This window comes from Sylvia atricapilla, chromosome 2, assembly GCF_009819655.1.
Source record: "Sylvia atricapilla isolate bSylAtr1 chromosome 2, bSylAtr1.pri, whole genome shotgun sequence".
Classification (NCBI taxonomy): Eukaryota; Metazoa; Chordata; class Aves; order Passeriformes; family Sylviidae; genus Sylvia; species Sylvia atricapilla.
This window is the reverse complement of record NC_089141.1, coordinates 46,800,205-46,819,004: the sequence shown is the minus strand read 5'-3', so window position 1 is coordinate 46,819,004 and position 18,800 is coordinate 46,800,205. Positions and strand designations below refer to the sequence as shown.

Genomic DNA, 18,800 nt, shown 5'->3' with positions numbered 1-18,800 from the left:
TTAGGAGGGATATGGAGGGGACAACAAACACAGAGAGGGATGAATAGAGTGAAGCAGGCGCTGAAAGGAATGCTTGGGAAGTATCCTGAAGGGAGCAGAGAGAGTGGGTACATGAGATTTGGGGAATGAGGTCAGAGTTGAACCAAGCAGTGGGGTCATGCCATGAAAACTATTATTTTCTGCTCTTCAGCAGTGCCTCTGCTGAAGGCAAGAGGAGCAAGATACACTCCAAGAAACATCAGTATTGTTAACATAGCTCAGGACTGAGCTGCAGCTTCAACTGTGATAAATGACTGCCTGCTTTGGCTTGTGTCTGAAGCTGCCTGGGCTGAGAGAATGAAGTAAATCTGTTCACCAGCAAAGGTGTGTGGTCCCCACAGGGGTGGTAGAGCAAAGGGACACACGACTGCAGTCTCACAGCTGCTGGCAGGGACTTCCACCACCCCCTCCTGTCTGCTGAGGGCAGTGGGGAGGCTGGCACTGCCCTTTGGAAAGAAATTCCTTTGTCACAGCAAAATCAATAGCAAGAAGCAGCTGGCCAGGAGACACCATGTTGTTCTGTTTAATCCCAGAGGACCAAGGGGGTTCTTGCTGGATCAAACTGACACCCTCGGAAGTGCTATGCCAAAAGCACAAAAAACTTTTATTTGAGGATGAAGGCAGCAGTGGCACTCTCTTGGGAAAACACAGGAACAATAAATCAATCGTATGCTTATACAAGTGGTGGCAAATAGCAGCACAGCAGGCAGCAGCCTGCTACTCCAAAGCCTCCCAAAGCATTCCCTGGCCTTGCAAGAAGTCATGGCACACAAGTAGGTCCCTGTCACTTCCCAAATGGCAGAAACAGCACTGCCATAACTGCGAGTTTAAGTCCACTGCAACATCATCACACCTTTATTTCCTTAGGTGGAAAACACATCTCATTTCCTCTCTGCACCCCATGTCACAGCTGCCCCTTTGGTTTCTGGTTCCCTTCCCCTGAGGATGAGCAGGAAGCTCCCAGAGGACAGCATCTGAGCAGCTCAGTAGGCAGCCAGCACCAAGCCCCAGAAGCTCCTCTGTCTGATGAAATCATCTCACAGTGTGAAGATCCTTGCAGCTGAAATTGAAAAGTTATTTATTTCTCCTCTAAAGGGGAAAAACATCTCACTATGGAAGCTGTTTCTCCTTTGGGGCAGAAATCTCACTTTTGCCAGTTTCTGCATTTCTGTGTGCTGGCTGGGAGCAGTGAGATGTTCTGGCAGGCAGGATGGAGCAGAGCTGATGTTTTCCAGCCCACAGTCTCCCTCTGCCAGGGCAGGTACAATGAGGGGCAGAGTTCACCACTCCTCTCTCCATGGGACATCGGGATCACAGTAGTCCTGCTAAGAGCAGCTTTTGCTCCACTGCAGCCAGTCAGCAATGCAATGGCTGATTCTTCACCCTCATCCCTTGAAGTATTGAACTACCTTGATAGGAACCACAGCTGAGGTGTCCTGCATGCTCTCTGGTAGCTCCAGGGACAGTAGTCTTCTTTACCCAAAGGGGTTGTGAAGCTTTTTTCTGTCCCCTGCATGCTCCAAAAGGATATCATGGTGTACAACACCCTTCTCTCTTCCAGGAGTCAGCATGTTCTATGCAAGGGTGCTGGTGGGCTCTGCGGGGCTCTGCAGAGCCCCTCAAAAAGGGGCTTTTTAATGGGAATGCTCATCCTGCTCCCTCCAGTGGGAACATGAGACCAACTTAAAATCACACAATGAACGATTTTACCACTATTCTAAGTTTTTACTGCCCTTTCACTTATCATGGGTGGACTTTTTCCAAGCATAGCCTAGTCTTGCTCCCAGTGCCATCTGCAAGTGGCACACCACTGCCTTGGGCCAGTGCTGTGCCTTGCACTATCCCATCCCAACAGGGCTTTGGAAAGGTTTCTGTGAATATTAAACCTGCTACTCTGCTAGAAGAGAGTAACTTCAGAGCAGGTGAGAGTTGAAGAAGGTGTCCACGGCCAGTCTTTTCTCCCTGCCAGCAGAATTGCTTTCCCAGTCCTCAGAGACACATTCAGAAACCTGACCTGGCAGAAGTGTGACCTAGACTAAGCTGATAGTGCACAGGATGATTTTTCAAGCTCTGGGAAACTGGGAATCTAGGAAATACTGCAGGAAGCCCTTGTGGCTGGTGCACACAAGTTTCTTATCACACTCAGATCTTACCTGCTTGCTCAGATCCTGTGCCAAGCAAGGCTGCTTGCTTTGGCACAGGTAGGGGAGGGGTCCTGCTTCAGGAGCGGATCTCGTATTTAAAAGAATAATAAAACCCAGCATTCAATAGTAACAATACACCTATTCAGAAATGTGGATGCTTTTGCGTTGCTGTCAGGCTTCAAACCTTGCGGGGACGCCTGGTGCCACGGCCAGCAGCAGCGGCGTGCCGATGGGCCGAGTTTCCACTAGAGGGTTGTAGTGCTGTGAGGAAGCAGACGCGGTTACTGTGGCAGATACATTGCATGCGTTCCCGGCCTTTGTCAGCAGATCAAAAGCAACCTGCGATATCCCGGCTTCCAGCAGTCTCCGCAGGCTCTGATGTGCACAGCCTGCAAGCTGCGAGAGGGCTGGTGCCTGAGCAGCCTGCTTCCCTGCCTTCCCTGCCTTCCCTGCCTTCCTGACAGCCTCCAGCACCCACGTGAGTCAGCACCTACAACACGGTTAGACACACAGATAGAGAGAGAGAGAGAGAGAGAGAGAGAGAGAGAGAGAGAGAGAGAAAGAAAGAAAGAAAAGGTAAGTAAACACACTGTGTCTATAGGCACTGATGGACAGAATGTCTGTCTGTGCACCTGGGGTTTTGATGCACGAACAGCCACAGGGCATGGTGGTGGCACACTGTGCCAGTGAGCCAGGGCACCACTGGCAAAGCAAAGCCCACAGCCTGGCAACACGGCGAGTGGGACAACGAGCAGCATCAGCACAGTGATAGAATCACAGCGTCATCCAGGCTGGAGAAGGCTTAAAAGGTCATTGAGTCCAATTGTTATCCCAGGATTGTCAAGTCCAACACTCTTGTCCTATTGCTTGGCTGTTTGGGAGAAGAAACCTTTCAGGTAGTTGTAGAGAGCATTAAGATCTCCAGTGCCTTATCAGTGCTGGGTACAGGGAGATGATCCCTTCCCTGGTCCTGCTGGCCACACTGTTGCTGACCAGCAGAACTGGGAAGTGTTAGCCCTTCATATACAGCTGTGGCTCCAGGTCAGGAGCTGCCATTGTGTGCAGTGCACCAAACGTGTGTGCTGTCCCTTGGAGTTTTTAAGCCAGCCTTAAGCAAGAGCCATCAGAGGGGACTGCCACTTCTGCCACCAATCACATCCCCAAGTCAAGTGCAGCTCAGCAGGTCCTCATAGGTTCTTGTGTATGTGACCCCAGAACAAATTTTTACAGTGGTGTTTGTATTTTTGCATGTTTATCTGTAGAATCATAAAATCATAGACTGGTTTGGGATGGAAAGGACCTTTAAAAGTCATCGAGTCCAACCCCCTTGCAAAGGGCCTGTGTGTGCAGCTTTCTGAGTAGATGGTGTGCTAAGTCCTGACAACTGTACCAACAAGATAACAGTGGTTTTGCTGCTGAAAACAAAAAGTGGAGCTGTGTAAGACTGTGGGAAAAGCCCAAACATCACTGATGTTGTCTTCCTTTCACAGAAAGACTGGGAAGGCAAATGCAACCACAAGGCCTGCCTGTAATATGGAAAACAGTGTGACATTCACCAAGAATTTACATAGTGATCAATTTATGTTTGTCTGATACTATCACTATTTCCATTTACAGATAGATGGAAAAGGGATTTTGCCTACATTTAATCTCTTTTGTTATCAGAAAGGTTCTGAGGAAGCAAGTAGGAGATATTCTTGCAAAATAAAACATTACAGTAAAAGATAGGCTTTGGTTCCTCTGAAAGATGACCTGATCATACCTAAGCACAATTTTGTAAAAACCAACCATCCAGTTGACAGTGAATCAGAATATCTTGAGTTGGAAGGGACCCACAAGGACCATCAAGTCTAATGGAGAGGCAATAGAGTGCTATGACAGGTTATCCGACCCAAAACAGACATTTGAATCTTCTTCCCTTTATAGCTGGCTGGTGGAGAGCTGATTCTGTGCTAACAAGGGAAAGTAGGACTTCAAGTGAGCTGTTTCTTGATGTAGAGGACAAAAAAGCCCCAGGAGAGACTCAACCATCTGAGGAGACCTGTGAGGTGGACACATAGCATTGGGAAAGCCATCTCCCACAAGTGATGGTTTCCATTAACAAGTCCCAGACCTCAGGGAGGCCAAACAGGCTGGAGAGCAGTGACTGATGCTGGTGAAGCTTCTCCTGAACTGGCTAAAGGTGGTGGCAGCATGAGCCTTTGCTGATCCCAGCAATACAGTGGTCTGTAGCTCCAGACCACTGGGGTTACCCCTCTCCTCCTGGGGTGCTGCCTTCCCTCGCTGGGTTGACACCATGGGGCAGAAGGGTAGTGGGTCTCCACCAAGGATAGGCAGCTGACATGAGCAATGAAGAGAGCTAGGGCAGAAAAGCATGGTGTGAGGAGTATTTGGAGTGTTATATGGGAGGGAAGGAGCATGAGTGCCCTGCCTGGGAATAAGGTGTCTCAGCAGCTATAGGCTGGAAGGCTAGATGATAATTTCTAATTACCTATTCTAATCAGTGAGAACATTTATAATCATCATGCAATAAGTGTGTCTATTACAAATCTTTCACATCTAAGGCATAAAAAAAGAAAAAGATGCATGTGAATTGCCAGCTGCAGAGCAGAGCAGCGTGCACAAGCACCTTTGACCCGTGAGACAGCACCAAAACCCTCCAGCCTTAGTGGGGTACAAAGGCAGATGGTTTTCTGCACCTGCTTTTTTGAATAGCTCTGCAAACCCTCTTCTCACCTGGCAAGGAGTCTCATTCCCTCCCGAAGGAGTCATAAAATACAGCTTTATCCATCCTGCATGCAGCAATCAGACAGGCTTAAGAGCTTAAGCACTCGTAGGGTAGGAATACTTAAAAAGATTGCACCGACCTGTTTGCCTGCCTCGGTCTGCACCACTAATCAAAGCTCTCCCCACCGTGGGCTTGCGGGGCACTGTCAGAGCTGGAAGCAGAACACCGAAGGCTCTCACAGAGGGGAGTTGTCAAGCTCGGTCCTGCCGTGCCCAGGGAGATCAGCAGCCGGCACAAAGAGCCCGGCGCTCCTGCCCTCGCTCCGCTCTCAGCCACGCTGCTGAGCCACGGAGCGCTGGGATCACGCACCGGGCGAAGAGGATGGCAGCAGACACATTTCATCGCTTTTAGACTGTTTTATTCAACAAAGCAAATCAAAACAAACCCAACCTCACCGGCGATACACCAGCTCCTCATTTACACACCGCTCCTTTTCCCAGCTCTGGGAGAACAAAGAGGCTGGAGTGTAAATGAGATCAGCGCGGTGAGTGTTTGGCACATGAATATTTATCGAGTAAGACCAGAGAGGGGCCTGTTTGCCACCCTCCTGCAACAGCAAGAGCTTGGCCATCAACAAGTCGCAGGGAAAGGGTAGGTGAAGAGGCTGGTCCATGCCTTTGTGCAGGCAGGGGTGTGTGGAATGCTGGTGAAAGGCTGTTCTTGCATCTGAGTGTGACTAGGGGACCCACCAGTCAGGAACGACACTGGAAGGATCCTGCGTTTTGGGACAAAAGCTAAATGCAACACAGTTATGAAGCAAGCATGCAATGCCCCTTCCAGTCATGCAATTAGCTTGCAAGATGCACTTTAAGGAAAAAAATTCTGAAGAATTAACTGGAAGTTGTTACCATTCCTTGGACGTGCCAAGTACTCATGATAAATCTTTTTCCTGAAGAAAAAAGCAGGGCTAAATCAAACTACGGAGCTTGTCAAGCGTGAGATTTACAGAAATCTCACTGGGTGATGGGTTCATTTCTTAAACAGTTGAATTATAGCAGCTTCTGGGCATTGATCTATGAAGCGTGCTGACCCCCTCAGTGCTGTGGGGAGTTAGGGTATGAGCAGCAGTGGAGAGATCGCGCTGGTTATCGTCTTAATGTGTATTTCAAAGTCACTCCCGAAAAAGAAGATGAGATAGTAGTTGAGAATTCCAGCCACAGACATGAGGAACAGGAACAAAATGATGCGCTTTCCAAACAAGTAACCAGGAGTGCTGAGGAGACAGAAATGGGAGAAAGCAATTTGTTAACATGCATCATCTCACATGAGAACCCTCAGACTTTGGACTCAGCTGTTGAGACCAACTGAAAGATATCAGGGGCTGAGAAAGGGGGCAAATTTCTTTGTTGTCTTGCTGGGTAGTTGAGAGGACTGAAACGTAATTTTCAGGATTCATTTGGGTCTGAATTTGGCCTTCTGTGCTCAGCATAGGCTGCTGCTTACAAAAGTGCCTGTCCAGAGCAACTTGAAGGTGTTCTCATCCATTATAGGCTGTGGGACAACTCTGTTTCACATGCGTGTAATTTGCTTTATTTATAGAAATAAAATATAAGTATTAATAGAAAAGAATAATCTTGTGCAAATAGTGGCATAAACATGCAAACCTGTGTTTGTAGAGAGTCCTCTGAGCAGGAGCTGTAGGCCCCTGACCCCAGTGCTGCTGCACATCTGACATCTCCCACGGCTACCCACATTCATCCAAAAGAGAGGGGCTTTCCTGCACTACCCAAAGCCAGCAGCTCTTGCAGGCAGCACCACAAGCCAGCAGCTGAGCTTGTGGAAGTGGCAGCATCCAGCTGTGCTGCGGACACATTCTGGATTTTGTACAGAGGCTCTGCAAGTCCTTACCTCTGAGTCCTCTCCCCGAGGTAGCCCACAAAGTACTTCTGCCTCACAAACAAGTACATCAGGCCAGCAAAGGCAGCAGGAGCTGAGTAAAGGAAAAAACAAGGCATTAAAAACACCAGCCCAGGTCTCTCTGTATGCACTGTCCCCATCCGCTGCCTGGACTGGAATGGAAATGGGAATCTGCAGTCTTGGGTTATGGGACAAGCACTGGAACTGGGATGGAGACCTCTGCAAGGGAAACAGCACTTGCCTTGCCCTCACTCCAGCTTTTCTGAAGACTTTGTGGGTGTAATCCTGTCCCAAACTATGCCCACTGCAGAGCACACACTCACCACCATCCTTCCAGTACCTAAAGAGGAGAGCCTACAAGAAAGCTGGAGAAGGACTTTTTACAAGGATATGAACTCATAGGACAAGGGGAAAAGGGCTTTAAGCTGAAAGACAGCAGGTTTAGATTATATTTAAGGAAGAATCTCTTCATGGTGAGAGTGATGAGGCACTGGCACAGGTTGTACAGAGAAGCTGTGGATGCCCCATCTTTGGAAGTGTTCAAGGTCAGGCTGGATGGGGATTCAAGAAATCTGGTCTGGTGGAAGGTGTTCCTGTGCCTGGCAAGGGAGCTGGAATGAGATGGTCTGTGAGATCCTTTTCAACCAAACAATTCCATGATTTTGTGAAATCCAGTGTGGATTGTGCCAGGCTCAGGAATGAGTGTGCCAACTCAGGCACTGTCCCCACCAGAAACAGAAGGCCATTGGTAGATATACTTCACTGGAGGTGGAGGTTACACTGTGGTCCAGTAGTAACTTCAGAGCATATAGAAAGCGGCTTTCCCCCATAATTCTAGGTTTTCCCACAACTGCAGGCAAAACTGCTTCCCCTCCTGGTCAGGAAACTCCTTTTTCCCCAGAAAGAATAGATATGTACCCCAACTTTGCACTCACCTTAATGTTAGATAAACTCACATTGCATTGAAGGGGATCACAATTAGAAATGTAGGTCAATAGTCCTGGGTTGCCCTCAGCACATGGCAGAGCTGGCAGCTCTAGCTACTTAATAAGTTGAGCCCATTTCCTGTCTCAAAACTGAATAATGTGGCAATAATCCAGCAACCAAGTACTAAACCCTTCACCCAAAACAAAGGCAACTCATCCATAATTCCAGTATGGGAAAATGTCCCAGGCCTGGTCTACCTTGGAACAAGTCTGGCAACACACCTGTTGACATAAGCCAAGCCATGAGTGTGCTGATACTCAAGCAGCATGCTTGACTCCAGGACAGGAGGGTAAGAGAGGTTCCCCTGCTGCAGTAGGTCCCTGAAAGCGTAACTTCTGAATTCACCATCCTTCGCTGAATGTGGTCCCAGGTTGAAGGGGAAAAAACAAACAAACAAAAGAGTGTTACCTTGGCTGCAGAGAAGGCCAGCACACCACATCACAGCGAGAAACGTAGGGTATGCATGTCCACAGTTCTGGCTAGAATCGAATTTATAGGAGAGAAATCAGACCACAAGCAAACTGAAAAAAAAAATCAGTATGTTTCACCAGCAGAGAATGGTGGCAGGTGAATTTTGGCTGCACTAGTGCCCTTGAGAGCAGACTTTTACCCCAGAGTGGTGGGAGGCCCCTGACCTGCCAAGGGCAGGGCTCCTCACCCACATCTGCTTCCCTGTTTCCTCACTGAGATAATGGATGCCTTTGTGCTGCCTGATGAGGAAAACAAACCATCCTCTGCCCGTATGGCACCTGTGAAAGCCACTTTCTCCCTAACCTGTTTGATCATGAGATGCTGTGAGCTTTATTGGCCTAAAGTCCTTTTAATTGAGTCATATTAATAAAGGTATTGGATAAAATCAACAAATGCAGAATTGCATCACAAGTAAGAGTGTCTCACAGAGTTAACATGTGTCTTTGCAGGGGAACAGGAATGGTTTCCAGCTGCCTCCTTTAGCTGTGAATGCTTTCTGAGGGGGAGAAGTGAAGAAGTTGAAAGTGATTGTATGTGGCAAAGGAGTGGAGAAGTGGAGAGCTGTGTGCCAAGGGAGATGCCAGAGACCAAGGGATTTTGTACAAGCTCTGCTACCTACCTGCTCCTCAGCAGGTTGATGTCTCTGCTGGCTCTTTCATTTTGAGCCCTTGGGACTCTGGCCGTGCCTGTGACACACTTCCAGCAGGGAAGAGTGAACTGGGTCCCAAATGAAAGGATACAGTACTTGTGATGGCTGCAAGACCTATATAGATGCAGTACATGGTGGCAAGAGGGGTGCTGGATTCAGCCAGCAAATATATCCAAAAGCCTCATCTGAACATAGCTAGGGATTATGTACAAAGCCTTCATCTGAGGGAATTTGGAATCCACCCATGGCCCCCCAAAAGGTTTGGATTTAATTTTAATGCAGAGCAATGATGAATCCCATTCTGCCCTCACTAACTTCTCGGTTCTTGTCTACTTACTTGGCAGTGTAGACACGGTCGAAGGAGGAGGATCCCTGCCGCTGCAAGCCCTTCCCATTGCAGTGTCTGCTTTCATGCTCCACTTTGTTAGCAAAAAAAGCTGTTAAAAACCACAGAGTATTCAGTCTGAGATGTCATCTGAAGATATTGCAGAAACTGGGCTTTGTGGGCTCAGCTCTGTTCCCAGGAGCATCCATGCTGGACAGACGGCAGGAGAAGACACAGGTGCGTGAGGGTGAAGGATGTGTCCCGTGTGCTCGCTCTGTCAGCCAGGTTTAACCAAACCCTCCATGTATCCCCACACATCTGTGTGTGACTGAGAGCAGGCTCTCACCTCCAGTCCCTGCTTCATCCCAACATTGCACTTTGGGCAGTCTCTGCATCTCTGCTGCAGAAGCACTGCCCTGACTCTGTCCTTTGAGCTCCCAGTGGGAAAAGAGCTTCCCAGTCAGAGCTGCCAACCCCAAATCTTGCCCTCCAACAGAGTAGGGAGACAAGGGAGTCTATTCTCTTTTAGTGAAACCCACTTGCCAAACCAAGGACATCCTGCAGGGCTGGTTCTTTTCTCAGAAAGGCCTAAGGAAAGCCTGGTCTTAATGGCTGATCTGTGTGTATCCTCCTTCTAAGCAACAGAGTCGTGTCAGAGTGTGAGCTGTTGCAAAAATGCAGCACCTTAAGATAATGTATCATGTTCTTGACAAACATGTTTTATCTGATGACACTAAACCAGAGACCATCAATCATATGTCTAAACACACCAGAGAGAGCTCTGGCAGGCTACAAGCTGCAAGCTTTCTGTTGTTGTGCACCCTATCTCAAGTGCATACAGATCACTCTATGGCTTGGAGTATTAACCTAATATATACACATAAAAGATATTCCATCAGGAAATACATTATTATAACAATAAATTTTAACTAGATAAGCTGCAGGATTTCATCCCTGCAATCTGAAGAGTTGCCTCTTTTGTACTTCCATTGTCTTTAATAAAAACTACTGAGTTTTCGGTTCCCAGAATTGTGGAATCCCCTGGGCATATACAGTCCTTCTGCAGAAAAACCCACAGTGCTTTAAGCCAGCACCCCTACTCTAAGCCAGGCTGCAGACCCCCCCACTGCCACCAGCACAGTGCACTGGCTGGTTCCTGGGGAGCCCAGAGCAGACACCATCCGATGTCACAGAGTTCTCAACACCTCCACCTGCACACCAGTACAGCCCTTGGCAAGAGGTTACCTTGCCCACAGCGACTAAGAGGACCTAACTAAAGAGAACAGAGTTGAACAGCACTTTTTTGTCCAGGGCTGAGCTGCAGCAATGGGAAACCACTTCCTGCAGGTCTGGGACCACATGGATTCACTGGAGGTAGCAAACCTCCTCCCTTTCTTTTATCATGCATGGGAAATCTCTAGGAAATACCAAAGCTTCTGAGAATGCCAAGTAAGCTATTTATCTCCCTCTCCACTGCTGCAGGTGCTGCCACTTCCCAAATATCAGCTTGCTGCTGCAGAGAGACTCCACGATGCCGGGAGGCAGGAGGGTGCTTTCACAAGCCATCACGAGAAGAGTGAGCAGAGCAAGGCTGGGAGAGGTTTAATTCACCTCAGCTCTTCCAGGAGATACTACCCTGAGGCTCCAAAGCTGCCCAGACTGCCCAGAGCCTGAACAGTGGCAGTCCCACTCTGATCAAGGTAACGTGCAGGATTTCAGTGTAAGCCCTGGTTGTTTCACAAGTCCATGCCAGCAGAAACTGGGAACTGATGATCCCACATAGCCAGTGCTTGCAAACGTGCCCCTTATTTCTGTCCACTTTGCTTCCTCTGTACTGCTCTTCTCAGCAATGACCACTGAACTGCCTTGAAAGCTGCTGGATTGCAACATCTCTCTGGTAAAAAAACAAAACTTCAGGCTGCATGCGTCACTCAATGGTATGCGGCCACATGAGTCATTCTGTAGGACGTGGAGATTCCATCATGAACAAGGTGACAGTAAATGGACACCAGACTGGGGCAGCACCATAGCCCACTGCCATCTTTAGGAATAATAGCATTCAAGCTGTTTTCTAGTCCTGCACCCTATGCAGAGAAGCTTTTAATCACAAATTTACGTGGTACTGACATCATGCGCTTAGAGACAGTCAAGGAGAGGCTCAAGTGCTTTGCTGAATGAGAGCAAGAGTTCAGTACACCTGATACCCCTCGACAAACATTTCTACTGCCTTCATAATTGCGTTCACTGCAAGACTGCATATCAGGTCTGGTCTCTCTAGACAGAAAACTTGGGAAGAGGAAATCAGATGGTGCAAAGCTTGAAATCATGGTTTAGGGCTCTCTGCCTCACGTGCTCGGCAGACTCTGCCAAGCATCCTACTTCCCCTTTGTAGCAGTTGGGTCAATAATCTCACAAACAGATAAAAGCACATAGATTGAAGTGAGAGGAAATAAAACCTGTATATAAAGTCATACGATTACATAGCAAGAAATGTATATTTGACACATTTTCTTAATTATGGTATGTGCTCTGCTGTACTTAATGTGCCATATTCTGGTGATGTCACACACTGTGCACTTACTAGTATTGGGTTAAATGATGTGGCATTTAGTGCCTATGTTGAAACTAAACCAGTCTGCAACTCTTTTTTCTTTTTTTTTTTCTTTTTTTTTTTTCTCCTTGGCAGCCAGGCTCCCACCACTTCCCTCTCTCTGCAGCAGCCCAAGAATAGCCCATTTCCTAGGAATTTGTGTTCAGTGGGAATCTCCACGTGTAATAAGAAGCCTTCACTAAAGATTTCTGGATTTTTCACCAGCCCCCATCTCCCTGCTGAATCTCTTTGAACCTGGGCAAACTTAGTGCAGCTGAGGCAAAACTCAATCCTTTCATTGTATTCTGGGCAGAACTTCCTGCTAGAGTAAGTATTTGTAAGAGAGGATGAAGAAGTTAAAATCAAAATTGTGCAGGAAAAATACTTGTTCTATTTAAAAAATCCTGAAGACTATACAAGGGACTATACAAGGTCTGACTGAGAGCTAGAGAAGGAAACTTCGCCATCACAGGAAATGTATAGTGTTCTTGGGACCACAGGTAATTGAGATTAGTTGTACTGCAGGACTTGGAGATGCAGGAAAGCAGGAGAGCTGCCTGCCCACAAATAGCCCCCACAGACTCCTCCAATTCTGTCCCCGTCACCCAGCTCCATGCAAAGGTCTGACCCATTGCAGCCCCACAGAGATTCCATCCCTGCCCATGGCAGCAGGGCTCCAGCCTGAGAGCAGCCCTGGCTGGCCATAGTAGGGACCGAGGTGAGAAAAGGAGGTCTTAGTCATCAAATCAAAATGCATATTGTGACAGCATATTAGTCCCCACATTAGCTGAAATGTATAACGAACTCACTCTAGAATGTCAGAGTAAGATCATGTGACTGTCAGGATACTGCCACAATGTCACACAAAATTCCATTCTTAGAAGGCTGTTTCTAAACCAAAGATAACCAAAGATTATCTAGCCAAATATCAGCTCAGCATATGTTCATCTAGAACTTTCCTTAGCTCCCTACTATCCCTTAAATAAATGTTCATTTTTGTCTTACCATTCTGGACAACACTGATCAGGGTGACGATGACAAGCAGGACAATGCTTCCCAGGGTCTCCTGGTCCATTTTGTGAGTCGGCTGTCTGGGGGGACGGTGCAGCCTCGGTGGCAGCTCAGTGCTACGAGCACAGAACGAGGAAGTGAAGGTCTTATCTTGAATCATGAAACACTTCCTATGGCATCACAGGAGAGTGGCAGCACCCTCTGCTCTTGTGCCTGTCAGACCAATAACCACAGGCTCGCTCACTCGTCACGTACAGACGAAGCCCAGGGGAAAAACAGATTACACGTCTGTGATCTAAGAGGATACATAATGGGGAAAGATACCTATTGCCCTTCCTACACACAAGCAAAACCCAGATATCTAAAGAATGTCTGAGCATTTGTCCAGCTGTGTGGAACAACAGAAGGCTGGAAGAAACCAGTCAGGCTACCAAGGCATTGTCAGCAAGTACCCGACCACTCCACAAGTAGCTGAGAGAAGAGATAATGTTGACAAGCCTCAGCAACGGTGTTGCTCTCATGCAGATGCTCTTCCTGATCACATCTCCATCAGTGTCACCAGTGAGGAGACCTCAGGCCTGCACGTCACAAGCCAGAGCTCCTGAACGCCCTGGCATATTGGAATGGGCCGTGCACAAGTGCTGTGAGCATTGCTGGTGAGCACAGAAATACATCTTTTGTTACCAGGCATGGATCCTGCATCCTTCACCCTACAAATAACTTCACCCTACAAAGACAGTGACAGCTACAAGCATACACAGGCTCAGACTTCACAGTTGTGCCCCAGTTTTAGTGCTTGAAGCCCAACATAGCTGAGCACAATTGCTGCAGCATGTTCACAGCTCAGATCCACCCCCTTGATGAAGCTGGCACTGAAGCACTGGCTGCAGTGCTGGACAGAGTGGTGGGTTGACCTTGCCTGAACATCAGGTGCCCACCCAAGCCTCTCTATCTCTTCCCTCCTCAGCTGGACAGGAAAGAGAAAATACTACAAAAAGCTAAGGGGTTGAGATAAGGGCAGGGAGAGATCACTCACCAGTTACTGTCACAGGCAAATCAGCTCTCTCTCTGGGTGGGACACAACCAGGTGGGAGTTCCCAACAGGAGCCAACCTGAAAAACCCATCTTTTTCAATGGGGACACATTTACTTACAATGGTGTTTTCACCCAGTCTCTCTATCATGCAAATTTTTATAATCCATAGTCTTACATATGGAAAATTATCATATACTTTGCGTATAAACAAATACACAGACATGAACTGGCTGAGAGGTATGTGATTAACACTGTGAGCTGTGACATAGTTATCAGAATAGGAAAAGGCTGTATTCCTGGGATGCCTTCTCTGCAGTCCATACAGATACGACTGTGTGAGAAGCAAGGCCATAAAGAATATCAAGATTTAGATTTAGGCTGTGATTTTTTTTATTCTTCGGATTTTTAACTTTTGCCAGATTTGCTTTGTAAAAAAACGTCAAATTCAAGAACAAAAAGAGATGCACAACAGCTCTTTGAGAATACCTTTATTCAGGCTAAAGTTCTCCTTTCCCCCAGAATATGGTATTTCCTACTTGAACATCCATGTTTATGTTTTGTGGTCTATTGAGCACAGGATTGTAGCTGGTATTTAGGGATGGTATTTAATGCTAAGCACCTACTAATCTTCTGAGAAGAAAAACCCATCACCGAAAAGCCATTATTGAATTAAGTCAAAAGAAGAATATTGTCCAAGCAGAGATCAGGGTAATGACTGTACAGAGAGGAGCTGCGCATGGGCATGGACAAGCAGGAGGAAGCTGCTGACAGGAGAGGATGAAGGGGACAGCGCAGGTCCTCAGGGAATCTGTGGTAGGAAGATTCCCAGTCATCCTCCTGCAGCAGGCACTGAGCCTTCTCTTTCTGCTACCTGTTTTGTGCCTGTGCAAACCCACCAGGCAGCCTGCAGCTTGCTTTTGATTTACAAGTGGCAGTACAAGCACATGAGCCTGCACCAACTTGCCAAGAAAACACATGCGCTTCCCTACTAGCAAAGACTTCCCAGAGGTGACTTCTGTTCAGCAGAACTCTTGTATAAAAGAGGGTAGGAATCAGGCTGCTGAGGTGTGAAGTTGCCGTAATGCAAAAAAAAAAAAAAAAGCCAAAAAACAACAACAACAACAAAAAACCCACAACACACCAGGAGTTTATGCCAGCAGGCTTTCCAGCTGGCTGACCCAACTTCCCATCCCTCTCCCTGTGTGCTGGCTGCATCGTGAGAAATGAGCTGCTGATGCCTTTACTTTCTCCTTGTCCTGCTCCTTGTTTTCCAGTTCTTTGCTTTGCTGCTGCTCAGTGCCTCTCACCACACATTCATCCCCACTTTGCTCTTCTGCTTTGCCCCTTCTGATTTCCCCGTCCTCTGGCCCTGCTTTGGCATTTTGGCACTTGACATCCCCAGTGCTTTTCTAGAAACCCTGCCTGTTCCCTCCTCTTATCCAGGTTTGCTCCAAAGCCATCCCACATGTATGCGTGGAGGAAAGCAGGGTTTCACACTCCTCCCTGTAGTTAAAAAAAACATGACATCAACTACAGGGCTTGTTAAAATGATTTCTTGGTGTTCAGGGAGAAAAAAGCTTTGCCAGCAAGAACCTCTTTGGTATGGCTGCCTTAAAAAACGAACGGCTGAGTTTTATTTTGTTGGGTTTTTTTGTTGTTTGGTTGTTTTTTTAAGTGCAGCATCACTCTGAGGACTCTGCCTGAGAAGAAACAAGGAAATCAAGATGGTATGTGAGACATGGAAGAAGTCCTTTTACCATGGCAAGGCAACACTGTTGTATAGCCCTCCTTTGTGGGGAGGAATATATCCTCCCCAACACTCACACCCCTTGGCACTGGAATACCTGCAGGGTATAAGGAGATTCAAGCAATATTTTTGCAATTTGGGGAATTGTCTTGGCAAGGGAGGGCTGAAATGACTCTGCAAACAGTTTTTTTTCCATGTCTACACGCTAAATGGTTCCCTCTCCCTGAGACCTAAACACACACAGGATCACTGTCTGGATAAGACAAAGCTGGCCCCACTGGAAAACCCCATCTACCTGGGAGAAATATCAGTGCAAAACACCTCCATCATATCTCACTTCTCCATTTGAAATAAGGGATTTTCCTGAGCAGACCAAAAAAAAAAAAAAAAAAAAAAAAAAAAAAAAAAAAAGTGTGGGGGGAGGGATACACACCTTGGAGAACAGTGCCTCCGCCTTCTGCAGCCCCCAGCTGTGGTCAGGCCCCTTCAGGCACAGGCAATTCAGCATTTCAGCAGCTGCTGTCACAACCCAGCCCTTTTGCTGCATGGCTGTTTGACATCCACATCGTCCTGTCTGAGGAAGATAACCTTGACACAGTGAGCCATGAAGCTCACGAAAATGTGCAGAGCCAGCGAGCTTTTCCAGTTGCACTGCGAGGCTTCCTGCACATTAATCTCCTCCTGTGGAATCTTGAACAGCCAGTCAAAATAATCCCTTTGTAGAATTGCTTTCACGGTGAAGAGGAAAGGACTAGGAACACAGATCTACAAATATCTCGTGGGATGTTCATCTCTCCTCTTGTGCACTCTGATCAGAGCTCAGCTGAAAGGACTCCAGGGAAAGTGTGTCTCTTGATAAAATAAAGGCTGCTCGTGTGAAGCTCCCACATATGAATGCCAGGTGACACCCAGCTGTCATGCTTTGTCATAAATGCAAGGGGACACACGCCCCTTGGACTGGCTGGTTAATATTAGCATTTTGCAAATTTAAAGCCCCACAGCCCCATCAAATGTAGTGACTACCTGCTGTCACATCAGCTGTCTCAGCATCGCATCCTTGCTGAACCCTGACAAAACCCCAGCAGAGCGCATGAACAGAGCTGGAAATAGTGAAGTGCAGCATGAAGAAAAGGGCAGTGCCGCAGTTTTTAAAATGCTGCTTTCATTCTGCACAGCCGAGAGAATGAGCCAACAGAGCACCGCCTCAAAATCCCCTCCTTCTCCACGTTTCACAGGCTTCTTCCTTTCACTTACTGTCTTCATATTCCATTGGTACAAATTCAGCTCAAAACAGAGCTGGAAGACAGAAGCTGTAGTCCCTCCAGGTCCCCTGGCACAGCCTCCTCCTCCCCCTCTGTGTCCCATTGTCACGGTTCAATCCAGCCGGAACCCGGCCCCACACAGCCACTTGCTCACTCCCTATCAGTGAGATGGGGAAAAGAATCAGAAGGATAAAACTGAGAAAAGGGTTAGGAAAATCCACACATGCAAGCAAATATCAGAAGGATAAAACTGAGAAAAGGGTTAGGAAAATCCACACATGCAAGTAAATAAAAACAGTAAATGCATTCACTGCTTCCCACAGGCTGGCAGGTGTTCAGCCATTTCCAGGCTCCACGGCACATAATGGTTACTGTGGAAGACAACACGATCACTTCAAATGTTCTCTCCTTTCTCCTTCTTCCCCCAGCTTTATACACTGAGCACCATACCATATGGTTACCCCATATAGTATGGGGTAACCCTTGGACCTGGTGGGGTCAGCTGTCCCCACTCTGTCCCCTCTCAACTCTTGTGCACCCCTAGTCCAGTCGCTGGTGGGGTGTTGTGAGAAGCAGAAAAGGCCTAGACTTTGCATCAGTCCTGCTCAGCAGTGACTAAAACATCCCTTTATGATCAGCAGTGTTTCCAGCACCAATTCAAAACAGAGCCACATGCCAGCTACCAAGAAAATTAACACAGTATTTCAGACGTGGCCTCACCAGAGCTGAGCAGAGGAGCAGAATCACCTCTCTTGACTCACTGGCAGTGCTTTGTCTAGTGTGACCCAGGGTACCATTCACCTTCTTGGCCACAAAGGCCCACTGCTGGCTTGTGTTCAATCTGCTGTCTGCCAGGATACCCAAATTCCTTTCTGCCAGGCTGAATTCTAGATGAGTGCCCCCAGCATGTCCTGGTGCATGACGTTTTTCTGTCTACAGCTGCAGGACTTCACACTTCTCCTTGTTGAACTTCATGAGGTACCCATCAGCCCATTTCTCCAACCTGTCAAGGTCCTTTTGGGTAGCAGCATCCCCCTCTGCTCTGTCTGCCACTCCTGTGAGTCTGGTGCTGTCTGCAAACTTGCTGAGGGTAAACTCTGACCCATCATCCAGATCATTAATGGAATGTTGTGCAATACTGATCACTGGAGTACACTGCTAGTTACAGGCATCCAACTACATCATGCCACTGGTCACCACACTCTGGACACAACAGTTTGACCACTTTTCAATCCACCTCACTGTCTGCTTATCCAACCCACATCAACAGCTCCTCTGCAAGGATCTCACAGGAGACAGTGTCAAAGGTCTCAATGAAATCCAGGCAGATAATACCCACTGCCCTCCTCTCTTCTAACCAGGCCAATCACTTCACCATGGGAGTCTAGCAAATTGTCAAACATGACTTCCCCTTGTCTGAGCCATACTGAACTGCTGGTGATTTCACTGTCTTTGATGTGCCTCAAGATGGTTTCCAGGATCAGTTCATCCATTACCTTCTCAGGGATTGAGGGGAAGCTGACCAGCCCGTAGTGCCCCCAGTTACCCTTCTTGCCCTTCTGAAAGATGAGGGTGATGTTGCTTTATTCCCATCCTTGGGTACTTCCCCTCATTGCCATGACTGATCAAAGCTGACAGAGATTGCAGTGGATCTGCCACCTCTCTAAGCACCTGTGGGTATATCCCACCAGGGCAAATGGACTTATGTACATGCAGGTTGCTTAAGTATTCCCAGACTTGGCCCTCATACATCTAGGGTATATCTTCCTTACTGATTTGTTTTTTGTAGCTCATGTTTGCTGCCATTATCACCTTATTGCCTTTTAGGTGGCTACAATTTGACTAAGAATTCATTATATAGACTGTTTAGAGCTGAGGTGAGGCTACCTGGGCAA

The 18,800-nt window shown here is 47.5% G+C and overlaps 1 protein-coding gene across 1 annotated transcript; it reads right to left on the bottom strand.

The window, feature by feature from the left end:
- Positions 1-5,307: 5,307 nt before the first annotated feature.
- On the bottom strand, positions 5,308-12,978 carry ALOX5AP (arachidonate 5-lipoxygenase activating protein). The gene is made up of 5 exons (XM_066313142.1): positions 12,856-12,978; positions 9,273-9,372; positions 8,224-8,294; positions 6,820-6,901; positions 5,308-6,184 (listed from the first exon to the last, which is right to left on the bottom strand). Exons 1-5 carry the CDS (start codon positions 12,923-12,925, stop codon positions 6,022-6,024), a joined length of 486 nt encoding a protein of 161 aa, XP_066169239.1. The 5' UTR covers positions 12,926-12,978; the 3' UTR covers positions 5,308-6,021.
- Between the last annotated feature and the right edge of the window lie 5,822 nt (positions 12,979-18,800).